Source organism: Podarcis liolepis, assembly GCF_965112155.1.
Source record: "Podarcis liolepis genome assembly, chromosome: 1".
Lineage (NCBI taxonomy): Eukaryota > Metazoa > Chordata > Lepidosauria > Squamata > Lacertidae > Podarcis > Podarcis liolepis.
Window position 1 is genome coordinate 123,363,374 of NC_139554.1, and position 26,146 is coordinate 123,389,519.

A 26,146-nucleotide genomic window follows, 5' to 3' on the forward strand; every position below is an offset into this window, starting at 1 on the left:
TTGGCGCTGCTGCTCAGTCGCTAGCAGAATCCGTGAGTGGGCGTCTCCTAAATTTTCTCCAGCATAAGAATTCCTTAACGGACAACCTTCGCCTCGCCTCTCTGCGCGGAAGCCTTCTGCGCAGAGTGGGCATGCCGAGTGGTGGTCCTCCACCCTCCTCACTGACTTCACTGGAAGAGTCTCGGAGCCTCACCTCCGAGATGCTCTCTGCCTCTCCCTTCTTCCTGGTGTCACCTGGACTTCCTTCCCCAGATGACGTTCTCTCTCTTCCCTTACTCGTTCCCTCTCCTGCAGAATCTGGGAGCCTCGCCTCTCCCCTCTGCTCTGATGTCAGTTCCCTGACAGCATGTTTACTGGAAAGTAAAAACGAATGAACCAACCAGAGGTGCCTTAGAGAAATGATCCTGTCCCCTTACCAAGTCAGTAGGCTTGTGTGCCCAACAGCAGCATAACTAGATTTGATGGGGCAAGGGTTATTTATTTATTTATTTATTTATACCCTGCTCATCTGGCTGGGTTTCCCCAGCCACTCTGGGCGGCTTCCAATCAGTCATTAAAAACTTCCCTAAACAGGGCTGCCTTCAGGTGTCTTCTAAAAGTCAGATAGTTGCTTATTTCCTTGACATCTGATGGGAAGGCCTTCCACGGGACAGGCACTGGGGTGAGTGGGTGGGTACCTTTTTAGGTCAAATGAATTCTTACTACTTTCTCAATAGGGATGGTAAGCTTGTCAAAACGAAGAGCCCATAAATTAATTATGAGTGAATTAATAAATTTAAATTAAATCTGAAGGAACCAGCATTAGTTCCTTTTCATATTTTGTTCATGACCCTGTCTCAAAACCTGGCATACAGCCATCTGAGGCCCGGCCATGGGGCAATGTAACCCTCAAACCAAAAAACCCTCAGCACCTCTGGTTTAGAGTGCAGTGGTACCCTGGTTCTCAAACTTAATCCGTTCCGGAAGTCCATTCCAAAAGCAAAACGTTCCAAACCCAAGTTGTGCTTTCCCATAGAAAGTAATGCAAAATGGATTGATCCGTTCCAGACTTTTAAAAACAACCCCTAAAACAGCAATTTAACATGGATTTTACTCTCTAACGGGACCGTTGATCCATCAAATGAAAGCAATAAACAATGTACCGCAGTCACACAATCAATCAGTAGCTGAAGTGGGTTCCACACAGTCACAAAAACAAAACAAAACAAACCCACGGAAACAAAAACGCAAAATAAATAGCAAAAACAAACAGACCTCAGCGTAACATTCAAAACACAAGCGTGGCACTCAAATCGGAAGCGTAACACTCAAAAAGGAACATGTTCGGCTTCCAAAAAAAGTTCACAAACCGGAACACACACTTCCGGGTTTGCGGTGTTTGGGTTCCAAGTTGTTTGAATACCAAGGCATCTGAGAACTAAGGTATTGCTTCTAGCAGTGGCTGAGATTATATATATATATTTTAAAAGCTTTTAAAAAAACCTTTGAGATTAATGATGTCTATCTGAAACACCTGCTACTTACGAGATAATAATGCCATTGTCAATGGAAAATGTGTCAGAAGGCAGCCCGGCAATATTCCAAGCTCGGATTTTAACCGGGTCTCCTAAAGTTGTCGTTAGAGAAAAGTCATCTGAACAAGGGATGCCTCTTGCCTTCAATGTCAATATCCAGTCCTGTGCTTGGTTCTGCAAGGGAAGAGCGCCAAGTGTTAGCCAAAGTCACCTTCGGCCGCTGCTAGATCTGTACGGGAAGCAATGCCAGTCTTATGGCAGTCCAAAGCATTACAGCTCACTGCCAAAGTCTACTCGCCCTTGGTGACTGCAAGAGCAAGTCTGTGTGTTCCTCCTTACAATTTTAAACAGTATGCTTGCCATCAGTTATTATGGGGACAATACAGAAATCCAAGAGCTACTTCAAAGTAGAGCTCTCCCCCAGTTAAAAGAAATCTTAGTCAATTAATCTTGGGCGTTTCAGGCAATCAATTGATTAATAAACAATCCATTAAATCTGCACATATCTGCATTTGCGCGTCAAGGTCCCCCAGGCCACCCCAATAACTCACACTTCACACATCAATTTTTGTTTAGGGTTTTTGGCATGAATTTGGCCACAACTTTATTTAAATACACACAAATGAGTGGTTGCTTAGGCATTGGTTACGACTATCTGTCCTTGCCCCAGGGACAGAACTCACTTCCAGATTCCAGCGGAAGCCAGTGAGGGAAACAATTTTTGGGGAGAAAATGAAGCTGGGCCTCAGTCCCTCACTTCTCACCCTCATGCTCCTGGTGGCTTGCACGGCCCAAGTCCGATGCCAGGGACAAGGATGAAAAGAATGGCAAGCCCCCTGGATTCCTTTAACGGAATTCCCTTTCCGCACCATTTGGAGGGGTAGGCACTTACCCCTCCACCAACCAATTTGAACCAATGCCTAACGGCCAACCTTACAAGTTGTGACGATTTGCTACGCAGTAGGCAAAACCAAATGGCAACAGCCAATCAGCCAAATGGACAAAATTCCTACCAGGCCCCTGCCCCAAGGCAGACGACCCCATGGCAGGCATAGCAAGGTCAGAGGACAACGATCACCCCCCCCTTTTCAGGGAGGGTGGGCGGGTGATCCGGTGCACGCAGCCCAAGAGAAGGTCCCAGGCTGCGAGTCCTGTATTTAAGACCTCTGACCCCTCCCACACTTTAGCAACATAACATTCTACCCAGCAAAACTCCTTGCCCAATCACAGCATGTGGCCAATTTGCCCAACAACAGTGGGGTGGCCTTTTTGGCCCCCACCGCAACACGTGCTCTCTATTATGGAGAACACACTATACGGAATAAAACCTTAACTTTCAACTAGAAGTGAAAATGATCTCGCAAGGAAGCGTGGCCATTTAAACTGCTAGCATGAAGTTGGAGCCCCATCAAAGAAAAGCACAGAAGTATCTAGCCTCTGCTCGATTATTTCCCCCATTCTCTGACTTCATCTATTCTAACCTGTCGGAACCAAACCTGAAAGTCTCATTAGTGTCTTGTTCACTTGCGAGAGCAAAGAGGAGCCATAAATTTTGCTGATGATCCTGCTCAGGAAAAAGTCCCAGAGTTGTGTTCCCCTGTGTTCCTTCTCTTATCTAAAGAAGTTAGATTAGCTTCAAACAGAGCCAGGGCCTTTTCAACACTGGCTCCGGCCTGGTGGAATGCTCTGCCTCATGAGACCAGGGCCCTGCAGGATCTGATTTCTTTCCGCAGGGCCTGTAAGACAGAGTTGTTCTGCCTGGCCTTTGGCTTGGAGCCAGTTTGATTCCCTCCCCCTCTTTCTTTTTCGTTTTTCCTTTCTCCTCCTGTGATGAGGCTGCATTTTAATATTTTAATGTTTCAATATGTAAATTGTTGTATTTTAATCTTGTTTTTAAGTTGTATTCATTCAACTTGTTTTTATTATTGCTTGTTAGCCGCCCTGAGCCCGGCCTTGGCTGGGGAGGGCGGGGTATAAATAAAAATTATTATTATTATTATTATTATTATTACAGCAAACACTATTTTAATCTCTTCACTTCTGTTCCAGACTAGGTTAAACGTCTGGCCAGCTGGCGGAAACCAGCTGCTTATTTGGTATAGAAACATTTCAATCACACAAAAAAAATGTCATTTATTCCTTCATTCCTTACCTGTCGGTAGCTGGATGTGAAGGCTCCCAGATAAGCCACAATGCCTGATGAGATGAGGATATCGCCTGTCAAATTGATATACTGCTTTCCGAGTTCCAAAGCTGTCTGGCTCCAGCGGGTTTTCTCACCTCCAAGGCCACCAAGTAATTTTTCCGCTCGGTCCAGCTTTTTGCTGCACAGGTCAACCTTAAAATCAAAACATAAACTTTAGGCAAAATACTTTGCAGCTATTGTTACCGCAGATTTTGCTTTTAATGCTTCTGAGAGCAAGCACAGATGCATCGATTTTGCCCGGCTATATTATTATTTCTCAATAAAATAAATGGCCTTTGGATTTGAAGCTGCAATGCCTTAAGGGGGAAAAGCGGGGAAGAAAACGTGTGTGACAGATTGTCATGGCTGAATTCAGCAAGGTCTATGGCATTTCCATTCTTCTTTCCCTCAAATAAATTATTGCCTTCCGCCTGAAATGTGAAATTGATAATGGATTTATATGCGATACAGAAAACAGTAGCATCTGAAAAAGCAATGCATAGCTCACGAAAGCATTGTGCTGACTTGCGAAGGTCACTTTCATATGAATGCGGGCCATGAGCAAAACGCAGACTGAATTTTCTATCGGCTTCTCAAATATGTCTGCCGATATTGGAGATTTTGGAAATGCCGCACAGGGCTGCAAATTCACACAGGGACCAACATTGTCTGCTGGCTGTGAATCTATGCTGCAAACATTCTTGCCTAATGAGAATGGGAGGAAGAAAAAGAATCTGGGAGAGACCTGGACCTAGGGACTTCTCCTTCTCCCTTGTTTCTTCTTTGAAAGTCCCCAGATTTGGTAGGAAAAATTCAGGCATACAGGCAGAAGCTGTACCTCTGCCAGACTAAAGTCCAACAGACAAAGAAGTCGTAGTTGCATGCTACAAGAGAGACTCCCTTGGGTTCATTTTCTCTTCACCTTTATTCCATTTCCAAGCACAATTCAAAGTGTTGGTGCTGACCTTGAAAGCTGTAAATGGCCTTAACCCAGAAGGAGCATCTCCACAGCCATCGTTCAGCCTGGACACTGAGGTCCAGCTCCGAGGGCCTTCTGGCGGTTCCCTCCCTGCAAGAAGTGAGGTTACAGGGAACCAGGCAGAGGGCCTTCTCGGTAGTTGCACCCACCCTGTGGAACACCCTCGCATCAGATGTCAAGGAAATAAACACCTATCTGGCTTTTAGAAGGCAGGGAAGTTTTTAATGTTTGATGCTTTATCGTGTTTTTAATATTCTGTTGGAAGCTGCCCAGAGTGGCGGGGGAAACCCAGCTGGATAGGCGGGGTATAAATAATAAATTATTATTGTTGTTGTTGTTGTTGTTGTTGTTGTTGTTGTTATTCAGATGCTTCCATGTTCCAACAAAAGGCATATCTCTGCATTGCAGGGGGTTCCAACCAAACAATTATTTGATTCTGTGTTCCATGCCAAAAACCTGCGTCTTTCTGCTTTGCTTTGTGTTCCTGGGTGACAAGAGCCTTACTAGACAGATCAGACCAAGGGTCAATCTAATCCAGACCATAAATTCAAAGCAATAGGATACTACTGCAACAATCATGGCTTCGCCTACAAAATCCTGGGAGCTGTAGTTTGTTAAGGGTGCTGAGCGTTGTCAGGAGACCTCTATTCATCTCCCAGAGCTTGATTTCCCTGCAAGGGCTGACTGTCAGACAGTCAGCCAGCACTATAGGAGGGAGGATGGAAAGGGATGGAGAACGAAGACCAACAGCAAGAGGAAAAAGGAGAGTGAAGTGTGGAAAGGTGGAAGCCAGTGTGACTGTGGGAGAGGAGGAGGAGAATGCTGTTAAGGGAGAAAAGGAACCAGAAATTGGAGGAGAGAGAGAGAGAGAAGAAAGAGGGCAAATGGAGGAGGATCAGAAAGGGAGCAAAACACCTTACAAAAGACCACTTTTAGGAAGCATGTCTAATGCTGGCAGGCTCTATGGATCCCTTCTCCTTGGGTATTCAGGGGGATCAGCTAGACCTGTGCAGAAGAGGAGCTATCCATTGCACACAGACCCTCTCTGACAAAAGACCAAGTTCACATATGGCTTGGAACTGACATCACTGTTACAAAGCATGGCAGCAAATCTAGAGATCTAGGGAGCTCATAAAAGCCCGTGGCCTAAATTTTTCTTCTCTGTAAAGGTAAAGGGACCCCTGACCGTTAGGTCCAGTCGCAGACAACTCTGGGGCTCATCTCGCTTTACTGGCCAAGGGAGCCGGCGTACAGCTTCCGGGTCATGTGGCCAGCATGACTAAGCCGCTTCTGGCAAACCAGAGCAGCACACGGAAATGCCGTTTACCTTCCTGCCGGAGCGGTACCTATTTATCTACTTGCACTTTGACATGCTTTCAAACTGCTAGGTTGGCAGGAGCAGGGACCGAGCGAAGGAAGCTCACCCCATTTCGGGGATGTGAACCGCCGACCTTCTGATCGGCAAGCCCTAGGCTCTGTGGTTTAGACCACAGTGTAGCATTAACTAAAAGGCACAAGACGGTTCAGAAACTTCAGCTAGTGCAGAATTCAGCGGCCAGGTCGCTCACCGGAGCAAGGTGGTTTGAGTATATTACACCGATCCTGGTCCAGCCGCACTGGCTACCAATTAGTTTCTGGGCCCAATTCAAAGTGCTGGTTTTGACCTTTAAAGCCTTAAACGGCTCAGGAGCACAATACCTCAAGGACCGCCTCTTCCTATATGAACCTACCCGGACCCTGAGATCACCTTCTGAGGCCCTCCTTCGTGTGCCTCCTCCTCAAGAGGTCCGGAGGGTGGCAATACGAGAACGGGGTCTTCTCTGCAGTAGCCCCCCATCTGTGGAATGCTCTCCCCAGGGATGTTTGCCTGGCGCCTTCATTATACACCTTTGGGCACCAGGCAAAAACGTTCATTTTATTGACATCCAGCACCCTTTTCGAATATGGCTTTTGGGGGCGGGGTGAGTTATTGGGTTACTGCTTTTGGTTTGATTTTATATGTTGTGGTCTTGTTGTGAACCACCCTGAAACCTCCGGGTATAGGGCGGTGTATAAGTTGGATGGATAAATAAATAAATAAATCCCAGCACAGAGTCTTCCATAAACCAGGCATCCCCAAACTCGGCCCTCCAGCTATTGTGGGAGTACAATTCCCATCACCCCTGACCACTGGTCATGTTAGCAAGGGATGATGGGAGTTGTAGTCCCAAAACAGCTGAAGGGCCGAGTTTGGGGATGCCTGCATAAAGTGTCTCTTGATGCAACTGACTCTGGAGGCTGCCAGGAAGAAGATGGGGAAAGGAAAACCGTCTTCCGCCAGAGCATCTCAGGATCAAAGCCTTTGAATTTTTAAATGGTGCATCTGATTGGCAGCTGCCTGACAGCCCTGATGACGGAGACACCCTAAATAAATAACACGAACCTATGAGCCGACTCCATGTTACTTACCTGGTTCTCTAGGTCTGCTTTCTCCTGCTTCTTTTGTTCCAGTGTCTTCTGAAGTTTCGCGAGCTTGTCCTGAACTTCCTTCAGGGCTGCTTGTTTCTTTCTCAAACCATCCATAGCAATCTTCAGTTCCCCTTCCGCTGCGCTCAGCTTTATCTTCTTAGGGGCAACGACTTTAGCCACTCTGGTGAAATGGTAACATGTCACAGAGACCGTTTTTACGCATCCACATGCAAACAAAAGACAATTTATGCCCCACTTCTGCACCAATACTCCCTCCCCGCCAAACACAGAGCCACACGCATGGCAATTTTTGAGGTATTAGTTTTTGTACTTCCTTCTCCCTAAAACACATGTTTTTGTATGCACTCAAACTTTCAAATACTATTTAATGCATTTTAAATCACAAAATATGGAGAAGTACAAAAACAGAAAAGTAACTGTGTTGTGATCTACGTATTAGCCTGGCAAGCGTATATCAGGTTGGCTTACTAAAAGATGCTGATTGAACAAAATCCTTCAGCATCACAACTAATTTCTGAGACTGTCTGTTCCACTGTCCAACAGCTATATTATTATTAATTAATTAAATTTGTGTACCACCCTATACCCACAGGTCTCAGGGAGGTTCACAACATAAAACCACAATAAAAGGTGAAGGGACCCCTGACCGTTAAGTCCAGTCGTGACTGACTCTGGGGTTGCAGCGCTCATCTCGCTTTATTGGCCAAGGGAGCCAGCGTACAGCTTCTGGGTCATGTGGCCAGCATGCCTAAGCCTCGCTGAAGCGCCCAGAGCCTCCGCCTCTTCCCTGCCACCCTCCAGCCGCTGCCCGCCTCCTCCAGCCCCGCAAAGCTGCTGGCAGCGCCATAAAAAGGTCGGCAACTCTGGGAAATGGGGGGGGGGGACGCCGGATGGATCTTTGCACCACGGCGCCGGATATACTTAAGACAGCCCTGATTATTATTAATAATAACAAATAATAATAATACAGTCATACCTCGGGATAAATACACTTCCGGTTGAGCGCTTTCGGGCTGCGCTCCGCGGCGACCCGGAAGTAATGGAGCACGTTACTTCTGGGTTTTGCCGCTCACGCATGCGCAGATGGTCAAAATGACATCACGCGCATGTGCGAAAGCAGCAAAATGCGACCGGCGCAAGCACAGATACGCTATTGCATCTTACGTTCTGTTCGGGATGCGAATGGGGCTCCTGAACAGATCCCGTTCGCATCCCGAGGTACCACTGTAATAATACAGTCATACCCTGGAAGTTGAACGGAATCTGTTTCAGAAGTCCGTTTGACTCCCAAAACGTTCGGAAACCAAAGCACGGCTTCCGATTGGCTTCAGGAAGCCAATCAGAAGCCGCGTTGGACATTCTGCTTACAAAAATAGTTCGCAAACCGGAACACTCACTTCCGGGTTTGCGACATTCAGGAGACAAAACGTTCGAGAACTAAGCTGTTAGAAAACCAAGGTACGACTGTAATAATAATAATAATAATAATAATAATAATAATAATAGGGTGGCAGTTTGCTCCTGAAACTTTCTATGCCTTGGTGAAGAAGGAGCAAGAAAAAGAAATATCTAGCAAGACAAAATCCTTCATTCATATCTAAACAGGCCATGCAAAGCTCTCTTACAGTGATGACTTTAATATGGGCCCTGAAGTTAAACTTTAACTGATATTTTAGTGCTGCGTATCTTAACGTTTTATGCCGTGCTTTGATATCCTCTCAAGACCACCACAAAACACATTGCTTTAACTGCTGCCGTTGTAATATTTGTAGATGCTTCCGTGTTTTATAGATTGTGGTTTTATGGGTTTGCGACACGTTATTGGGTTTTATGTTATTAAATATGCTGTGAGGAAGGCGCCTTGGGAGGGGTAAGGCAGAAAGGCGACCTCTCAAAGCTGAAATGAATGACTGCTCTTAAACAAGGACTTACTTATCGTAGGAATCCATGGCAATGACCCATTTGCATAGGCCTTCTGCGGCCGTGGAAGCATTCCGAATCTTTTCCGGCACAAACTCAGGATTGGTGATATACTGTTTTCTAATGATGCTCATGTACGCTGGAGGGATGTTGTCCTTGTCGTACTCATGAAGCGACTGCAAAAACCTCATGTCCCCCAGGAGTTTCTTAGCAGGACCCCAGAAATCTTCTATCTTTTTCCCTGTACCTGTGGGATCTGGAATTTTATCTGCCTTGATGCCTTTCAAGATGCAAATTGTTTCCATGACAAGCTTCACGCCAGCAGGAGGGCTCTTCATCGACTTCACAACAGTGATATCCTTAAAATAAATAATAGTTCTTCCGTCTCTAGAGTTCAAGCATTCTACTAGATTTCATCTCAATATATCCACATCAATGTGTTAGCATCAGAAATCTTGCAGCAAATGCACCATGAGTTTCACACCTCACATTCCAGCCTCCCCAGCTTTTATTCTCATTCCTACCTTACCTCACCACCATCTACATCAGGGGTCAGCAACCCTTTTCAACCATGGTGGGCCAGACTATATTTTTGGGGAGGAAATGAACGAATTCCTACGCCCCACAAATAACCCAGAGATGCATTTTAAATAAAAGCAAACATTCTACTCATGTAAAAACACCAGGCAGGCCCCACAAATAATGCAGAGATGCATTTTAAATAAAAGGACGCATTCTACTCTTGTAAAAACACACTGATTCCCGGACTGTCCGCGGGCTGGATTTAGAAGGCAATTGGGCCGCATCCGACCCCCGGGCCTTCGGTTGCCTACCCCTGATCTACATGTTGCACAAATGTTAAGTTTAGGGAAGCTTTTTCTAATATACACCAAAAACCTATCTGAGCCATTTTGTCTGAGGCAAAATGGCCATTGCAAAACAAAGGAATATTACAAGTACCTACAGTACAATCACAAATTGTTCCCCGTGGCTTCTTCCGACAGCATCTGGTATCGTTCTGTCTGCATCAAGATAGATTCCAAAATGTGGAACTGTCACAGTTAGACTGGCAAATCAACAACATACCTTTCCTTCCTTTAAATATCATTTCTTTTCAAAGCTGATATTGCAGCCATAGCAGCCAACTCCTAGGGGCCGAAATCCCTTTGGGTCAATTAGGCGGGGCAGGGCTTACCTCCCCCCCCCCAATATTTTATTCAAGTTGGCACCCCTGACTGTATCTTATTATTTTCAAAATACATTACAGTATTGCTTTCTAAAACTCCTAGCTATATGATTCAGCAAACAAATCCTAAAACGCCATTGTATATATGTTGCATATATTCAGAACGTTGTATATATTCAGAACACACAACCAAGAAGTCAGTCTTTCTCTCTCTCTCTCTCTCTCTCTCTCTCTCTCTCTCTGGGTTGCCACATGCCCTCTTTTTCCAGGACATGTCCTCTTTTTCATGGGTATGTAAAATGAGCGTCGTCATAGCGATCCATAGTTAAAAGTAGAAGTTGGTGGCATTTAAGGAGATGACATATATGTGTGTGTGTGTGTGTGTGTGTGTGTGTGTGTGTATTACACACACACACACACACACACACACACACCTTTATATATCCTGAAGGCCATACCTGTGCAGTCAAAGTGTCAAGAGCAGCCAGGGCGCTTTCCAGGATTGGCAAGGCTTCGGCCAAATCAGCATCGCACTCATCTTTGATCGCTTTGGCAGCCATGGCTTGCTCGTTAGCCACGATTTCGTCGGCTTTCACTATTTTCTCCGTTTTGGCAACTTCCAGGGACTCCTTCTCAATCACGAGCATCATCTCGTCCACCTGCTTGCTGGCTACCCTGAGCTGCGGCTGCAGGGCTTCCAGCTCCACCTGCATCGTGGCCACCTGGGCTGCCGCCGAGTCCAGTTTCTGCAAGCCAACTTCGTACCTTTTCTTCATTTTCATCACCTGCCTGGAAGCAATTCAGGAGATGTTCACACCGGCAACAAGTGTCGTCAAGTTAATCCGAAAGCAGCCCCTTTTGCTGAATGCACACCTGATTCCATTTCCCCTTCCAGTAACCAACTATCAATCTTCTTGGGTTTTTAAAGCCTGACTCAATTTCATAACCTTATTAACCTTATTTCCGTTTTTGAGCTGCTTCGCAAGACAATTTTCCCTATGGGCTTGCTTTGCAAGACGAAAACGTCTTGCAAGTGTTCCGATTTTTCCCCGCTCCTCCCCCCTTTTTCTAAGCCGCTAAGCAGCTAATAGCCTTTTAGCCGCTAATCCGCTAAGCCTTTAATAGCCGCTAAGCCTTTAATAGCCGCTAAACCGCTAATAGCGCTAATCCGCTAAGCCGCTAATAGGGTTGCTTCTCAAGACAAAAAAACTGCTAGACGAAGAGACTCGCGGAACGGATTAATTTCGTCTTGCGAGGCACCACTGTAACTCAAATATCTATTTATTTCACATATTTTAAGATTACATTCCAAGGTAGCCAGCAATCTACTTTTAGATAAATATTACTTTACCCTTTTTTCAAACTCACTTTCCCCTGACAAGGCCACAAATCCTGGCCCAATTTGAGGTGCTGGTGTTTACCTATAAAACCATTCCTAGCCTAGGATTAAGGTACGGTAATTCAAAGACAGACTCTCCCTGTTTTAACCTTTGCGTTGTCTACATTTTGACCGATTGGGCCCGGGCTCTGTGTATCTACACTTTTTCAAGTCCTAGAGAACCTCCCCAGGAGTCAGGAAATGTAAGTCTTTCAAATGCAGATGGGGCACAGCATGTCATCTCAGCTGCTCATTTTGGCAGGCTTTGTAAGCTGCTTTGAGCACTGGGAAAGCCAGTGCAAGCTAAATAAATGAATGGGTGGTTAAGCGCTCAAATAAATACAAATACCTTACAACAAACTCAATTATATAAAAAAAATTAAAAGTGGGAAAAAAGTTTCTAACAGCTCAGAAAAGCAGACACTATCTTGCAAAGAGACGAAAGTCACCAGCTACAATATTTTTATTAGCCTGCTATCAATACAGGTCTATGCTCGTCATTTGGGAAGCATCAACACCTTAAGACAGGCATAGGCAAATTCGGCCCTCCAGATGTTTTGAGACTACAATTCCCATCACCCCTGACCACTGGTCCTGTTAGAGATGATGGGAGTTGTAGTCCCAAAACATCTGGAGGCCTGAGTTTGCCTATGCCTGTCTTAAGAGAAGGAAGAAAAGGGTCAAAACTCGTAGGTTTGTTTGTTTGTTTGTTTGTTTGTTTGTTTGTTTGTTTGTTTGTTAATTACAAAAGCTTCTTTGCCTGGTCATCTACAGGAAATCCTTACTCATGAAGGGTGACCAAGTGAGAAAAATTGCACACCTGGTCTAACACCCTATATGCCAATAATAATAATAATAATAATAATTTTATTATTTATACCCTGCCCATCTGGCTGTGTTTCCCCAGCCACTCTGGGCGGCTCCCAACAGAATTTTTAAAAACAAGATAAAACATCAAACATTTAAAACTTCCCTAAACAGGGCTGCCTTCAGATGTCTTCTAAAAGTCAGATAGTTGTTTATTCCCTTGACATCTGATGGGAGGCGTTCCACAGGGCAGGTGCCACTACCGAGAAGGCCCTCTGCCTGGTTCCCTGTAACTTCGCTTCTCGCAGTGAGGGAACCACCAGAAGGCCCTCAGCGCTGGACCTCAGTGTCTGGGCTGAACGATGGGAGTCGAGACGCTATACGTTATATGTCCAAGTAGGGAATAATGAGAACAACTCGCCTTTTGTGCATGCTATACTCAATCTGTTATATGGGGCTGGAAGCGCAGGCAGGGGCTGGGAGCGGGGAATGCAAGGCTATTTCAAATTTTTATATTAATAACTTACGCCCTATTCTTTTCCAACAGAGATTTGAATGTAGAAATCAACTCTAGGTATGAAGTAGGTGTTACATAGTTGTGTCTCTGGAGTTCGTTAAAGAATGATTCAGACAAATTAATGGTAGTAGTATGAAATTTTTGACACATATCGATGCAGCCGTCTCGGGTTTCCTCTGACATTTCGATATCTTCTAGGGAGCGAGTAGCAACAGCCTGCAACGCGTCTGAAGGCCATGACTAAATTTAAGGAAGAGGAGCAAATAATTTACTCTTATCATCGAAACAAGATATTGCATAAAGAATGCTTCCGCTGCAGTGTTTTGTTAGCCCCAAAATGGAAAACGAGCAAGGTCCCAACTAAGGAAGAACAGCGTTAGATAGTTACAATAGAATGGTCTCAGGGGTCTGGGGTGCACATTTTTTATGTTTATTTATTTATTATTATTAATTTGTCAAAAACAAAAAACAAAATGAATTGGGTGGAAGAGTGTATTGACAATTCAATTAACAAAAATTGCCTAGTCTTGTCTAGTGCGGGACTGAGGAACAACTTTCTCTCTCTCTCTTTTGTATAGATCTATCCAATTACCGCCCGGTCTCGAATCTTCCATTCCTGGGTAAGGTGATTGAGAGAGCGGTTGCTGAACAGCTTGGTAGGTTTCTGGATGAAACATCTGCTTTGGATCCATTCCAGTCCGGCTTCCGTGCTGGTCATGGGACCGAGACGGCTCTGGTCGCCCTAACAGATGATCTCCGCAGGCAGCTGGATCGAGGCGGGTCGGGGCTGCTGATTCTTCTAGATCTGTCAGCAGCCTTTGACATGGTGGATCACGAACTCCTGGACCACCGCCTTGCCGACGTGGGGATCCAGGGCACAGTCCTTCAATGGCTGCGCTCGTTTCTCTCTGATCGGGGACAGAGGGTGGCGCTTGGGGGGGGAATTGTCATCGCGTCACTCCTTGGTGTGTGGAGTGCCTCAGGGTGCGATTCTCTCCCCGATGCTTTTAAACATCTTTATGCGCCCCCTCGCCCAGCTTGTCCGGAGTTTTGGGCTGGGTTGCCATCAGTATGCTGATGACACCCAACTCTATCTGTTGATGGATGGCCATCCTAACTCGGCCCCAGACACACTGACCAGATGTCTGGAAGCTGTGGCTGGATGGTTACGTGGGAGCCGGTTGAAGTTAAATCCTTCGAAGACAGAGGTCCTCTGGCTGGGGCGGGACGATATAGGATCGAGGGGGCAACTCCCATCTCTTGCAGGGGTGCAATTAGTGCCAGCACCGTCCGTTAAGAGTTTGGGTGTAATCTTCGATACCTCCCTTTCTATGGAGGCGCAGATTACAGCTATAACAAAGGCGGCATTTTTCCATCTCCGCCAAGCTAAGCAGTTGGCCCCTTATCTCTCTCGCCCTGACCTAGCCACTGTGATCCATGCGACGGTCACCTCCAGACTGGATTATTGTAACTCGCTTTACATGGGGCTGCCCTTGAGACTGACCCAGAAACTCCAGCGGGTGCAGAATGCCGCAGCGAGACTCCTTACAGGGTCTTCGCTGCGGGATCACATTCATCCGGTGCTATACCAGCTGCACTGGCTCCCGGTGGAGTACAGGATCAGGTTTAAGGTGCTGGTTTTAACCTTTAAAGCCCTATACGGCCTAGGACCCTCGTACCTACGGGACCGCCTCTCCTGGTATGCCCCACAGAGAAACCTACGGTCTACAAATAATAACACCCTCAAGGTCCCAGGCCTCAGAGAGGTTAGGCTGGCCTCAACTAGAGCCAGGGCCTTCTCGGCTGCAGCTCCAACCTGGTGGAATGCTCTGTCACAAGAGACTAGGGCCCTGCGGGATCTGACATCTTTCCGCAGGGCCTGCAAGACAGAGTTGTTCCGCCAAGCTTTTGGTCAGGGCGCAGCCTGACTCCCTCCTCTGGCAACCTGCACAGAATTTTGTTTAATCGGTTGCCATCAATTTGATTTTAACTAATTTTTATAATGAAATATTTTTAGAATGTGTTATTATTTGATTGTTATTTGACTGTTGTTAGCCGCCCTGAGCCTGGCTCGGCTGGGGAGGGCGGGATATAAATAAAATTTATTATTATTATTATTATATAATTTTTATTGAGTTTTCTGTTTTACAATTTTAAATACTCATTTTACATCCTTAAGATATCAATGACTTCCTTTCTTCTCTTTCCATGGTTCATTTTGCATATCATAAATCCCGGCACATTTTACATAAACTAAACCATTAATACATCCATCAAAACTTGTTTACACTGTTGAATTTATCTTAGTGCTGCCAGCGTTTTCAGGTTTACACAATTTCCCTCCATATATTCAATAAACATTTTCCAGTCTTCTTTAAACGTACATTCTTCTTGTTTTCTTATTCTATATGTTAAGTCCGCAAGTTGCACATATTCCATCTCTGTGGAAGGGTTATATTAAGCACTATGTTTGAATGTTGAATGTGTAAATGTATGTCTAAAGAAATGGGATAAAACAGAAACCATTAGATGTACTGCTGGGTAAATGTCTAATGGTTGTTGTATTTGTTTAGAAACAATTAAGAATGGGTTTGTTTCTTTAACTGCATTATTCTTCCCACTGTCTGCTATAGCTAAATTCCATGACCTACAAAATTCACATTATTAATTCCACAATGTACAGAATTTTTGTTAATTGTCAATTGCAATTGTAATTGCATTGTCAATACACTCTTCCACCCAATTCATTTTGTTTTTTGACAAATTAATAATAATAAATAAATAAACATTAAAAATGTGCACCCCACACCCCTGAGACCATTCTATTGTAACTATCCAACCTCCCAAAATTTCAATACCTCTTGCGATGGTTTGACCCCTTTTCATTTTAACAGTACAAATTCTACAAATACAAATTCATTTCAATGTAGCGAGAATGCAGTGTAAATGGGTGGTCTGTGTGTGTGTTGAGGACAGCTATGTATTGTTTGCAGGCCGAAAGCAATGGCAACAGTGAATTCTGATCATAGTTGTTGGAAAGATGCCCATTCCATATATGGGGGCGAATAAGCAAACATCCAGATTTCCGTTCCCATTTCTGTTTTCATAGGAAATCTCCAACATCCCTACGTTCCGAATGCATCCACGGGACTACAGGTTTGCCTATTCCTCCATCTAAAAATTATTGCACATAGCAAACTATCACATCAAGTGGAATTCCAGGCTCTAATATTGTCAAGTTAAAAAGAAACACTAAAGAGATGCTGCTTCTCACAATGTACTCATGATGAAGCTTGCATCACAAAAAGACTCTCCTCCCTGAAGGGAGGGGAGTGGTTGTGGGCGGGAGCCCGAGCACCGCCCCTAGCAGGGGGCATAGCCCCCTACCTCCACCTCACCTGGCTGGCGCCCACGCCCCCCTGGAAGCATCCAACCAGGTGCCTCGGAGGGGGCGTGTTCAGCAGCCTTTTGCTGCGGGGCCAGCTTCTCCCCGGCCTCATTCTTCACCACCGTCGTCGCGAGTCACGTCGTCGTCCTGCATATTCCAAAAGGCCCCTACCTGAAACCAATCAATAGTGCAGCAGTTAACAAGCGCCGGAAACTTTCTAAGACGATTACGGAACGCATCTCCAATGGGACTCATGGCTAAGACAACGTGCAACTGGTCTCGGCAGCGGTCAATGAACATGTTAAAAAGGGCAATGGGGCTCCCGTCCGTCTGTTTCGTTCTATCACGCTGGCGGTCTATCTGACGCATCTTTTCACAAATTTCCTGCTTCTCGTCGACTGCAAAGAGGTTTGGCACCTCTCCGGCATTCAGCAAGTTGTTGATGTCTTCCAAGAACGACTCCCTTTTTATCTGGCTATCGGTGAAGAGGAAAACCCCTTGCATCTCTCCTTCGGTAGATCTCCTTAGGATAACTTTTAGGTCCTCATGCCATTCATTGGTCCCGTAACTCTTGGATATTTCAACCTGGAAAGGCGTGTAGTCTGACATATATGCAGCCAAACGGGTCAGGGACTGGCGCCCACTTCCTCCGACACCAACCAGAAGCGCGTGGCTACGAGGCTGCTTTAGAATACGGGAAATTCTGCAAACGTGTTCTATGGCAAATCGGAATAAGACCAGCTGCATGGGTTTCTTGCTCATTTGGTTGTATTCGTCCAAATGGCCCTCTACAACCACCCTCAAATGGTCCACGTCCAAGACCTCTCTGTAGTTTGTATCATCCCTTTTAGGATCATGGAAATCGCAGAACATCAGGCTTCGCAAATCGTCTTCACCCACCAAACCATCGCCATCAAAGTCCAGTCTCTCGAAAAGATCGTCAAACTCTTCTTCGAATTGGCTTTTCATTACTTCTTGGATGCATCCGATGAGCCAGGATCGATCCGCTTTATCTACTAAGCGATCGTAATACACCCGAAGTACCTGCACGACAAATGGCAATATGGTTGTTCTAATGGTGGCAATTCCAGTCACAAACATGAAAATGGAATGGGAATTCCCTCAGGTACAATATGTAAATAGAATTAATATTGTAAAGGAGTGCAGGAAGAACTTAACACTAGGGCTTAAGTGAATACTATGTTTCATATGGTAAAAAAATATATATTTATTTTTCTATCAACAAAACATTTACTGGTTGGCAGGATGGGGACAATAATTAAGATCTACACATTAAAAGTTCCACAGGGGAAATGCAAGTTCAGTTAACTTCAAACCAGTAAATAAACTCTTCATTTATACTTTATGCACTTGCCGTTTATTTAGCAAAAGCCAGAAATTAATCTTTGTATCGCACTCAAAGGTGGAATAGAGCAATACTGAAATATGGATACACAAGTTTTATCAAATCCCAAAGAAAGGTTTATCTACTGAGATTTTCACCCCATCCATCCTAAAGGGCTGAGGTGGGTAACTATTTAAAGAAATGCCACCCACTTGAAAATACAGTTAGATGCCCCCACCTCTCTGTTGACTTGCTTGAAAGCTAATCCAAAAAAAGAAATCTTCTGAAAACCGCTCAGGCTTGACTCCATTATGCCTTTTGCGTATCTTGTAGAGAGCAGCAATGTATGGATTTAACAAAATTTCTAATACTGAGTAACTGAAAGAACAGCCATGTTCTAAATCAGGCTTCTTCAACCTCGGCCCTCCAGATGTTTTGAGACTACAATTCCCAGCATCCCTGGCCACTGGTCCTGCTAGCTAGGGATCATGGGAGTTGTAGGCCGAAAACATCTGGAGGGCCAAGGTTGAGGAAGCCTGTTCTAAATCAAATAATTTAACTGCCTCACAAGAAAATACTTTTTCATCATATCAAGACAAAAGCCTTCAGTTATTGACTAATGACAACAAAAAGTTTACCTCATGAACCCAAAGGCGTTTTATTGTCCCTGTCGATGCTGTCGTTTCGGGTCTCGACAGGCAAACACCTTGGATGACCCGAGAGAAATCACGCAAGTTGAACAAATAGTGTGATTTGGTTGGAGTCGGGAGCAGATTCTCCATAGCCTCTTTATATACTGTCATGGTGCCGTTTACAATCTGTGCTGTCAGCTCAACGTATTCTGGAGGGAAGCTATAACTGTTGGTTTAAATGTAAAACGCAAGAAATAAAATGACTTGTACAATGCTACCGAGCAAAACATAAACTTTAATGCACTTTCCTGCACTTGCTAAACTCCTTGGGCTGCCAATCAAGGATGGCTATAACAGCCGTAAATATACGTCGGAGGTTTCTAAAGATTTAAGTGGTAGTGAAGCTGTTGCCAGTGGGAACCACTAGGAGCCATTAAGGAATTATTAAGAAGGGAGAGGAAGTCCTGCTCCTACCACTAATTGTCAGGAGATAATGGTGGAGGGAAGTGGGTGGCGCTGTGGTCTAAACCACCGAGCCTAGGGCTTGCTGATCAAAAGGTTGGTGGTTCGAATCCCCGCGACGGAGTGAGCTACTGTTGCTCGGTCCCAGCTCCTGCCAACCTAGCAGTTCAAAAGCATGCCAAAAAGTGCAAGTAGATTAATAGGTACTTCTGTGGTAGGAAGGTGGTGTTTCCGTGCGCTGCTCTGGTTTCGCCAGAAGTGGCTTAGTCATGCTGGCCACATCATCCGGAAAAACTATCTGTGGAGTGGACAAACACCAGCTCCCTCGGCCTGTAAAGCGAAATGAGCGCCGCAATCCCAGAGTCGTTCGCGACTGGACTTAACTGTCAGGGGTCCCTTTACCTTTACCTTTTAATGGTGGAGGCAAAGGAGTGCTTTTCCCCCCTTCTTTTTTTTGAGATAAGTCGAATAATAAATTAAATAAATACCTAAACATTGAACATATTTTAAAACATGTGTATGAGAATCCAAAATGGTTTCATTGTTCCATGGGCTTTACCTTACTAAAGGAACACTTACTAAATGAGCAAAAGACAAAAGTGGTTAAATATATATGAGAAATAAGGTCATACAAGGATGTTCTTAGCAGACCATCAATATCCATATTTACATTATACTGTATGCTTCGTAATCCACAATATTTCAACTTCACTTACCATATACTGAGGTGCCAATCAACTATTCTGGAGAAAATTGTATACATTGACGCATCATCAAACTCATTGATGGTAACTGTATTAAAATGTCGCAAATACCGAGGAGTAATTGGGTTTCGACCTCCACCTGCAAATAGAAAGCACAATCATAATAATAAAAAAGGAACTACAATGAACTGCAAATTCAACAATGGAAATGCTTTTAGTAGCCAATTTGGATCAGCTTCTGCTAACCATTACAGTAAGTGAAAAACAGGTTTTCAAAACCTGCAATTTAATAAGAGTATATATTTACAGTAGATAATTAAATGAGGAAGTCAAATGAATTTAGATACGCAGAAGATATTAAAAAATAAACTTAAGGAACCACAGAAAGAGGGGGAAGGAAGTCAAATTTCAAATTTTGAAATGTTAAATTGTTTGCAAATCTTATGAAATGCATAAATTTGAAAAGTATAAATAAAAAACGATTTAAAAAAAAGAACTGTGTTCCAAAAGCACCAAAAGAAAAGCTTTCAAAATAAATTCAAAAGGTCATACCTGGTGGCCCCATTGCACACATGATCTGAATATCCACCAGTTTAATTACAGAGCAGTCCTTCAGGTCATACCAGTTCCAGTGATCTAACCATTGACGAAGTAACTCTACAGGAGGCTGTGCCCCATAAACCTCTCTTGCGGGCATATTGACATCATCCACAAATACAACCTGTAAATAAAAAAACTATTTTTCAACACTTATTCTGTACATTGCACATATGCCTATGCACACAGAGAGTGAACTTCTTACTATTATTATTAAAAATGTGCTTCTGAGCTAGGTAAAGGTAAAGGGACCCCTGACCATTAGATCCAGTCGTGGCCGACTCTGGGGTTGCGGTGCTCATCTTGCTTTATTGGCCGAGGGAGCCAGCATATAGCTTCCGGGTCATGTGGCCAGCATGACTAAGCCGCTTCTGGCGAACCAGAGCAGCGCACGGAAACGCCGTTTACCTTCCCGCCAGAGCGGTACCTATTTATCTACTTGCACTTTGACGTGCTTTTGAACTGCTAGGTTCGCAGGAGCAGGGACCAAGCAACAGGAGCTCACCCCGTCGCGGGGATTCGAACCACCAACCTTCTGATCGGCAAGTCCTAGGCTCTGTGGTTTAACCCACAGCGCTTCTGAGCTAGAGATGGACTAATCTGTCAATTTCAGATTCTCATATTTACAATTTTGCATTCAGTTCTCCATAGTTCCACACCAGTCTGCAGCTAAAAAAATCAGTGCTCATGAAAATTCAAAAGCATTCCAATGCAAATTTCTATATACACATATTGCTTACTATGCACATTTCTGCAAAGCAATTTCCCCTAATACAATACATTTTGTTTATTTTATTTTCACTAACATATGCATTTTATGCACATTCTAACCCAGTGTGTGCATTTGGCCACACATGGCTTGGCTGGAGAACTGCAGTGCAAAATTCAAAGAAGTCGGATTTTTGAATCATGGCTGTGTTTCAGGTCACATATTCTTTTGGGAAGTGTGAATTAGGAACATCCGTCCTTAAATGCAAACTGGAATTTCTCCCCATCCCTATTCACAGCATATCCTGGGTGAGGTTGCTTACCCCTAAGTAATCCCAACCAACCCCCTCCTCTCTTTCTCATCTCTTAAGAAAAGAGGGGAGAGGCTTCAGATCAGATAGATTTCTACCTGCCAGCTCTGTCTAAATGATCAATTAACAGCTGAATTTCAAGTCTGACCCCCCCTCCTTTCCTCCACTTTGAAAAATGATATCTTGATTGTGCCATTTTCATTTTCATTGTACTTTGTTAAGCAACATTATTGTCAAGGCAGCTTTTCCAGGAGCTGTTTTCAGCTTGCAAGACATACTCATGGGATGGGGTGGGGAGGTATGAGTTTGAGTTCCCTGCACTGTTCTTTCTTTGCATGCTAATGGCAGGAAGTTTGCTAAGTTTAAACTAATTGACACTGCTTAGGGAAATTTTTAATGTTTGATGTTTTATTATGTTTTTAACATAATGGAAGCTGCCCTGAGTGGCTGAAGAAACCCAGGCAGACAGGCAGGGTATAAATAAATTATTATTATTATTATTATTATTATTATTATTATTATTATTATTATTACTGTTATTTTTATTGTTATTATTATTTCAAGGTCCTTGGCCAGCAGATGCTGCCAGATGTGGTGTCAACCCCACCACTTTTGTTTCATGGGTCTTTCCCCAGGTAATTGGGCATAATAGGATTGCAGCTTTAAACTCTAAATTATTAGAGGATTGGCAAAGATTTGTTGGTTGGTTTAATTTGTATGCTGCCCTTCATCCCCAGATCTCATGGTGAGATATACATATTTTTAATTACCTGCTCTCCATTCAGTGGCGTAGCGTGGGTTGTCAGCACCCGGGGCAAGGCAGGTAATTTGCGCCCCCTAACCCGTGGATTTGCGCCCCCTAACCCTAACCCCCAGATGTTGTGCCCAGTGCGGCCGGCCCCCCCTGCACCCCCCACGCTACGCCACTGTCTCCATTACCTGTTCGTTAGCTTCTCTGCCGGAAAATCTGAAGTACAATAAGTTAAGCTTCCCATTTCAATAACCTTAGTACAATCCTGAGTTGGTAAAATGGAGTATACTGTGGTGGGGAACTGGATCCAGCAAGCTCCCTACCCCCCCACCCCACCCCGCTACTTCGACAGGGGCAGCAGGACTGCCCACCTGTCAATCACCTGACTTCAGGTGATTCTTCCTTCCCAGGCACAGCTTGGAAGAAAGTCCCATGAAGTAAACAAATGGGATAGTGTTGAGCAACACATCTCACAACTGCTGCTTGCAGGTTCTAACGCAGGCACAGGCAAACTCAGCCCTCCAGATGTTTGGGACTGCAACTCCCATCATCCCTAGCTAACAGGACCAGTGGTCAGGGATGATGGGAACTGTAGTCTCGAAACATCTGGAGTTTGCCTAGGCCTGTTCTAACGCCAGTGCTGTCTAGCAGCTGAAACCATCATGTGAAAGACATGCAGCTGTGGTTTCAGCCAAACCATGCCACAAGCCAACTGGGGAGGCCTAGCAGACCAAGTTACGTCCAGGGGTCAGAGGCTCCCCACCCCAGGACACCATTACAGGCTGCAGGAGAGGGGAATACCGTTGTTATAATGTATAATATATCTATATCCCTAAAGGTTCTAGATCATAGGTAGGCAAACTAACTTCTCACCCTTTTATGAACGTTCAAAATAAAGGAAAGAAGTTGATGTTGCACACTGGAAAAGGAATAAAATAGCAAGGCGGAAGACAGAGATGCACCATTCTGTAAACTTCCAAGGAGGCTTCTAGATCATGGATAGGCAAACTAAGGCCGGGGGGCCGGATCCGGCCCAATTGCCTTCTAAATGCAGCCCGCGGATGGTCCGGGAATCAGTGTGTTTTTACATGAGTAGAATTTGTGTTGATCCATTTTGTATTACTTTCTATGGGAAGGCGCGCCTTGGTTTTGGAACACTTTGGTTTTGGAACGGACTTTGGGAATGGATTAAGTTTGAGAACCGAGGTACCACTGTACCCACTTTGGTGTGTTTTAAAGAGAAAGTGGCATGAGTCAGTGTGGCTGTAGCGGTCAAGAGTGCTGGCCTTGAACTAGGGTTCAGATCATAGCTGTCAACTTACAGATTTGAAAATAAGTGACCAGCAGCCTCGAAAATAATGGATCAGCAGCCAAAATAAGGGTATTTGCGGGCACGGGTATGTTCAACTTCTGAGCCCCTCCAACCAAAGGCAGAAAGCCCAGCCAGCAGCCAAACGAAGCCTCAAGGAAAACCACTGTCACCTCTCCGCGGGGAAGCGCTGAGCAAAGGCGAGTCCCCAGGCACTGTGGCCGATTTGATCAGCGCAAAGCATGCAAGCTCCACCCCCCAGTCGTTCTTAGACTCCTTATTGGGTGAGCAACACAGCCAAGCAACACAGTTGGAGCCTCCCTCCTCGCTGGCCAGCAGGGAGGGAGGGAGGGAGAGGAGCTCCTTCCTTTGAAACCTGGGAAATTTAAGGGACATCATCAATAAGGGACAGCAGCGGAACATGGCGCTGGGATAAGGGACTGTCCAGTCAAATAAGGGACGCTTGACAGCTATGGTTCAGATCCCCATTTGGCTATGAAGCTCCCTGGCTGCCCTTGGCCCAGTCGTTGTCTCTCAAGGCTACATCACAGGGGTTTTGTAGCGATTAAATGAGGAGAACCAAGTATGTCACCTGGAGCTCTTTGGAGGGAAAGTGAGATATAAATGTCATGACTGTTGTTGCTGCCAGGTGTGCCCAAACATTTTTCAAAGAGGGCCAGATTTGATGAAGTGAACATGCGTGAGGGCCAACCAAAGTTGTTGAGAGCTTTTAAAGAATTTAACTGCAAAGTTGTTGATTTTACCCCAGGACATATACTGCCATGGGGGCCAGATTAAATTGTCCGGCAGGCCAGATTAGGCCCCCGAAACGGACTTTGGACATGCCTCTCCATGCCTGCTGTATACAAAGACTTCTGCCCTCCCTGACCGATACATTATGTGCTCATTTTTGTCCTCAGGTATCTGTAGCTGGGTACAAAAAAAATATGACATGAGCGTTGTGACAAGTCTGTAGTCTTGTTTTGCTTTTTTAGAAAGTTACCATTCTCTTTCCAAGAGGGGGGCCAAAGACGCCTTTTCTCCTTTTATCCAGCTTTGACATAATGATGTTCTGAGTCTGAGCTGCTGTAGTCTGCGCTGAGAAGTTAATGAGCAATGGTTTGTAGATATCCTTATGTAAGCGGTTTAAGAGAAAATCCTATAAAAATAGTTGAAATGGAGGGGGAGAGAGAGAATGGGTCACATGAGCATATACATCTGACAGCTTATACAGCCTACTAGCAAAAAAGGAACACCCCCCCCCCCTTGTATTTATTGCCAGTCGTCTAAATGCAGTAAGCTTTTCCACATCCAGCTCGTGAGCCATTCTGCTTATAAAATGATGAGGCAATAATGAATCCACGGCCGTTAACATTCACAGCGCCTTAATGAGGTTCCTGCAGAAATAAACCAGGGTGATTCAAATTTTTAGGACCCATGGTTTTAAAGAATACGAGGTGATACATCACTGATACTCCCCGTACCGAAATGAATGGGGAAGTTAAACTACCAAATGCCTGAGCTAACCAAGGCCCATTCTATCCCCAGCAAACTTCTTAAGATAGGGCAGGGGAAATAACTTTGCATTTTGCCTGTACCATAAATTCCACTTTTTAAAATGTTGTTATGCCATTTCAAGAGCAACGGAGATTTTCTGTTTCTCAAAAAAGAAGTACCTTCCTAGGTGTACAAACCAAACCTTCACTGAAGGAGTCTATGAGACCTCAGGGATAGAGTGGCAAGTTATGCATCGCCAGAAAAGAGAACGTCATTTTATTGCCTCATGGCAGATGACAAGGATAAACACACTGTCTACTTTAAGAGATGCTGGTACATCATGAACATATCTGCTATGATACAGTTCTTCTGGTCTTAAAACTAAACTTTATAAAGATCCACATTTGCAGAGAGATCCACGAGCACTTTACCATGCTTGGCTCACCATGCTATACCATATAGTAGGGACGCAGGTGGCGCTGTGGTCTAAACCACTAAGCCTCTTGGGCTTGCCGATCAGAAGGTCGGCAGTTCGAATCCCTGAGACAGGGTGAGCTCCCATTGCTTTGTCCCAGCTCCTGCCAACCTAGCAGTTTGAAAGCACGCCAGAACAAGTAGATAAATAGGCACCACTGCAGTGGGAAGCTAAATGGTATTTCCGTGCGCTCTGGCACTCATCACGGTGTCCTGTTGCGCCAGAAGCGGTTTAGTCATGCTGGCCACATGGCCCAGATAACTGTCTGCGGACAAACGGCAGCTCCCTTGGCCTGAAAGTGGAGATGAGTGCCACACCCCATAGTCGAATTCGACTGGACTTAACCGTCCAGGACTCCTTTAACTTATACGATGTAACATCCACCAGGATGATAAAACCTCGCAACTGTCAAGTACCGATTCCAGCCTTGGCTTTATACCTGCCAGTGCATGTACACACATTTCTTAGAGAAAGGGAGGGTGGCTAAGTCATGCTTCAGGCCCTTTGGCCAAACGTGGACTGTTTCTAACTACCCAGTGCAGCTGGTGTGCTAACCCTGAACAGAATCCAGACATAAGAGGTGGGCTTCTCAAGACCTGGCTTAAGCATTTAGTACACTTTCATCCATTTTTCTAAATCACAACAAACACACACACACAGAGAGAGAGAGAGAGAGAGAGAGAGAGATCATTCTCCAGCTAAACACATCAGCATTGCTTTGTTGCCTTCCCTTAACTTTGGGTCCCACGTTACTAATATTTTATCAGTGCAATAAATCAAAGTCGCGTTAAAGAGTAATTAAATAAAAGCCAATTACAGCCCTTTATTGCAAAAATAATTTTCCAGTTTAGTTACTCCGTGTTAACCAGAATAAATTTCTAAGTATCAGAATCAGCAAAATGACTGTGGGAGGCCACTTGCTACTTTTCGCCGAAGAGCAAATCTAATTATGCATAACATTAATGCAAGAATTAATTGCATTAATAAAAATTCATTTACAGGGAAGGCAGGC

The 26,146-nt window shown here is 44.7% G+C and overlaps 1 protein-coding gene across 1 annotated transcript in view; it reads right to left on the reverse strand.

The window, feature by feature from the left end:
- Positions 1-26,146, reverse strand: part of DNAH7 (dynein axonemal heavy chain 7) — a 155,582-nt gene that overhangs the window by 45,966 nt on the left and 83,470 nt on the right. The window contains exons 36-46 of the mRNA XM_083467323.1: positions 24,166-24,321; positions 20,039-20,207; positions 19,499-19,625; positions 18,327-18,546; positions 16,515-17,387; positions 12,966-13,195; positions 10,712-11,042; positions 9,080-9,426; positions 7,127-7,307; positions 3,667-3,852; positions 1,525-1,688 (exon numbers count right to left, since the gene is read on the reverse strand). Of these exons, the coding sequence (XP_083323449.1) occupies positions 1,525-1,688; positions 3,667-3,852; positions 7,127-7,307; positions 9,080-9,426; positions 10,712-11,042; positions 12,966-13,195; positions 16,515-17,387; positions 18,327-18,546; positions 19,499-19,625; positions 20,039-20,207; positions 24,166-24,321 (2,984 nt within the window). The remainder of the gene's footprint in view (positions 1-1,524; positions 1,689-3,666; positions 3,853-7,126; positions 7,308-9,079; positions 9,427-10,711; positions 11,043-12,965; positions 13,196-16,514; positions 17,388-18,326; positions 18,547-19,498; positions 19,626-20,038; positions 20,208-24,165; positions 24,322-26,146) is intronic.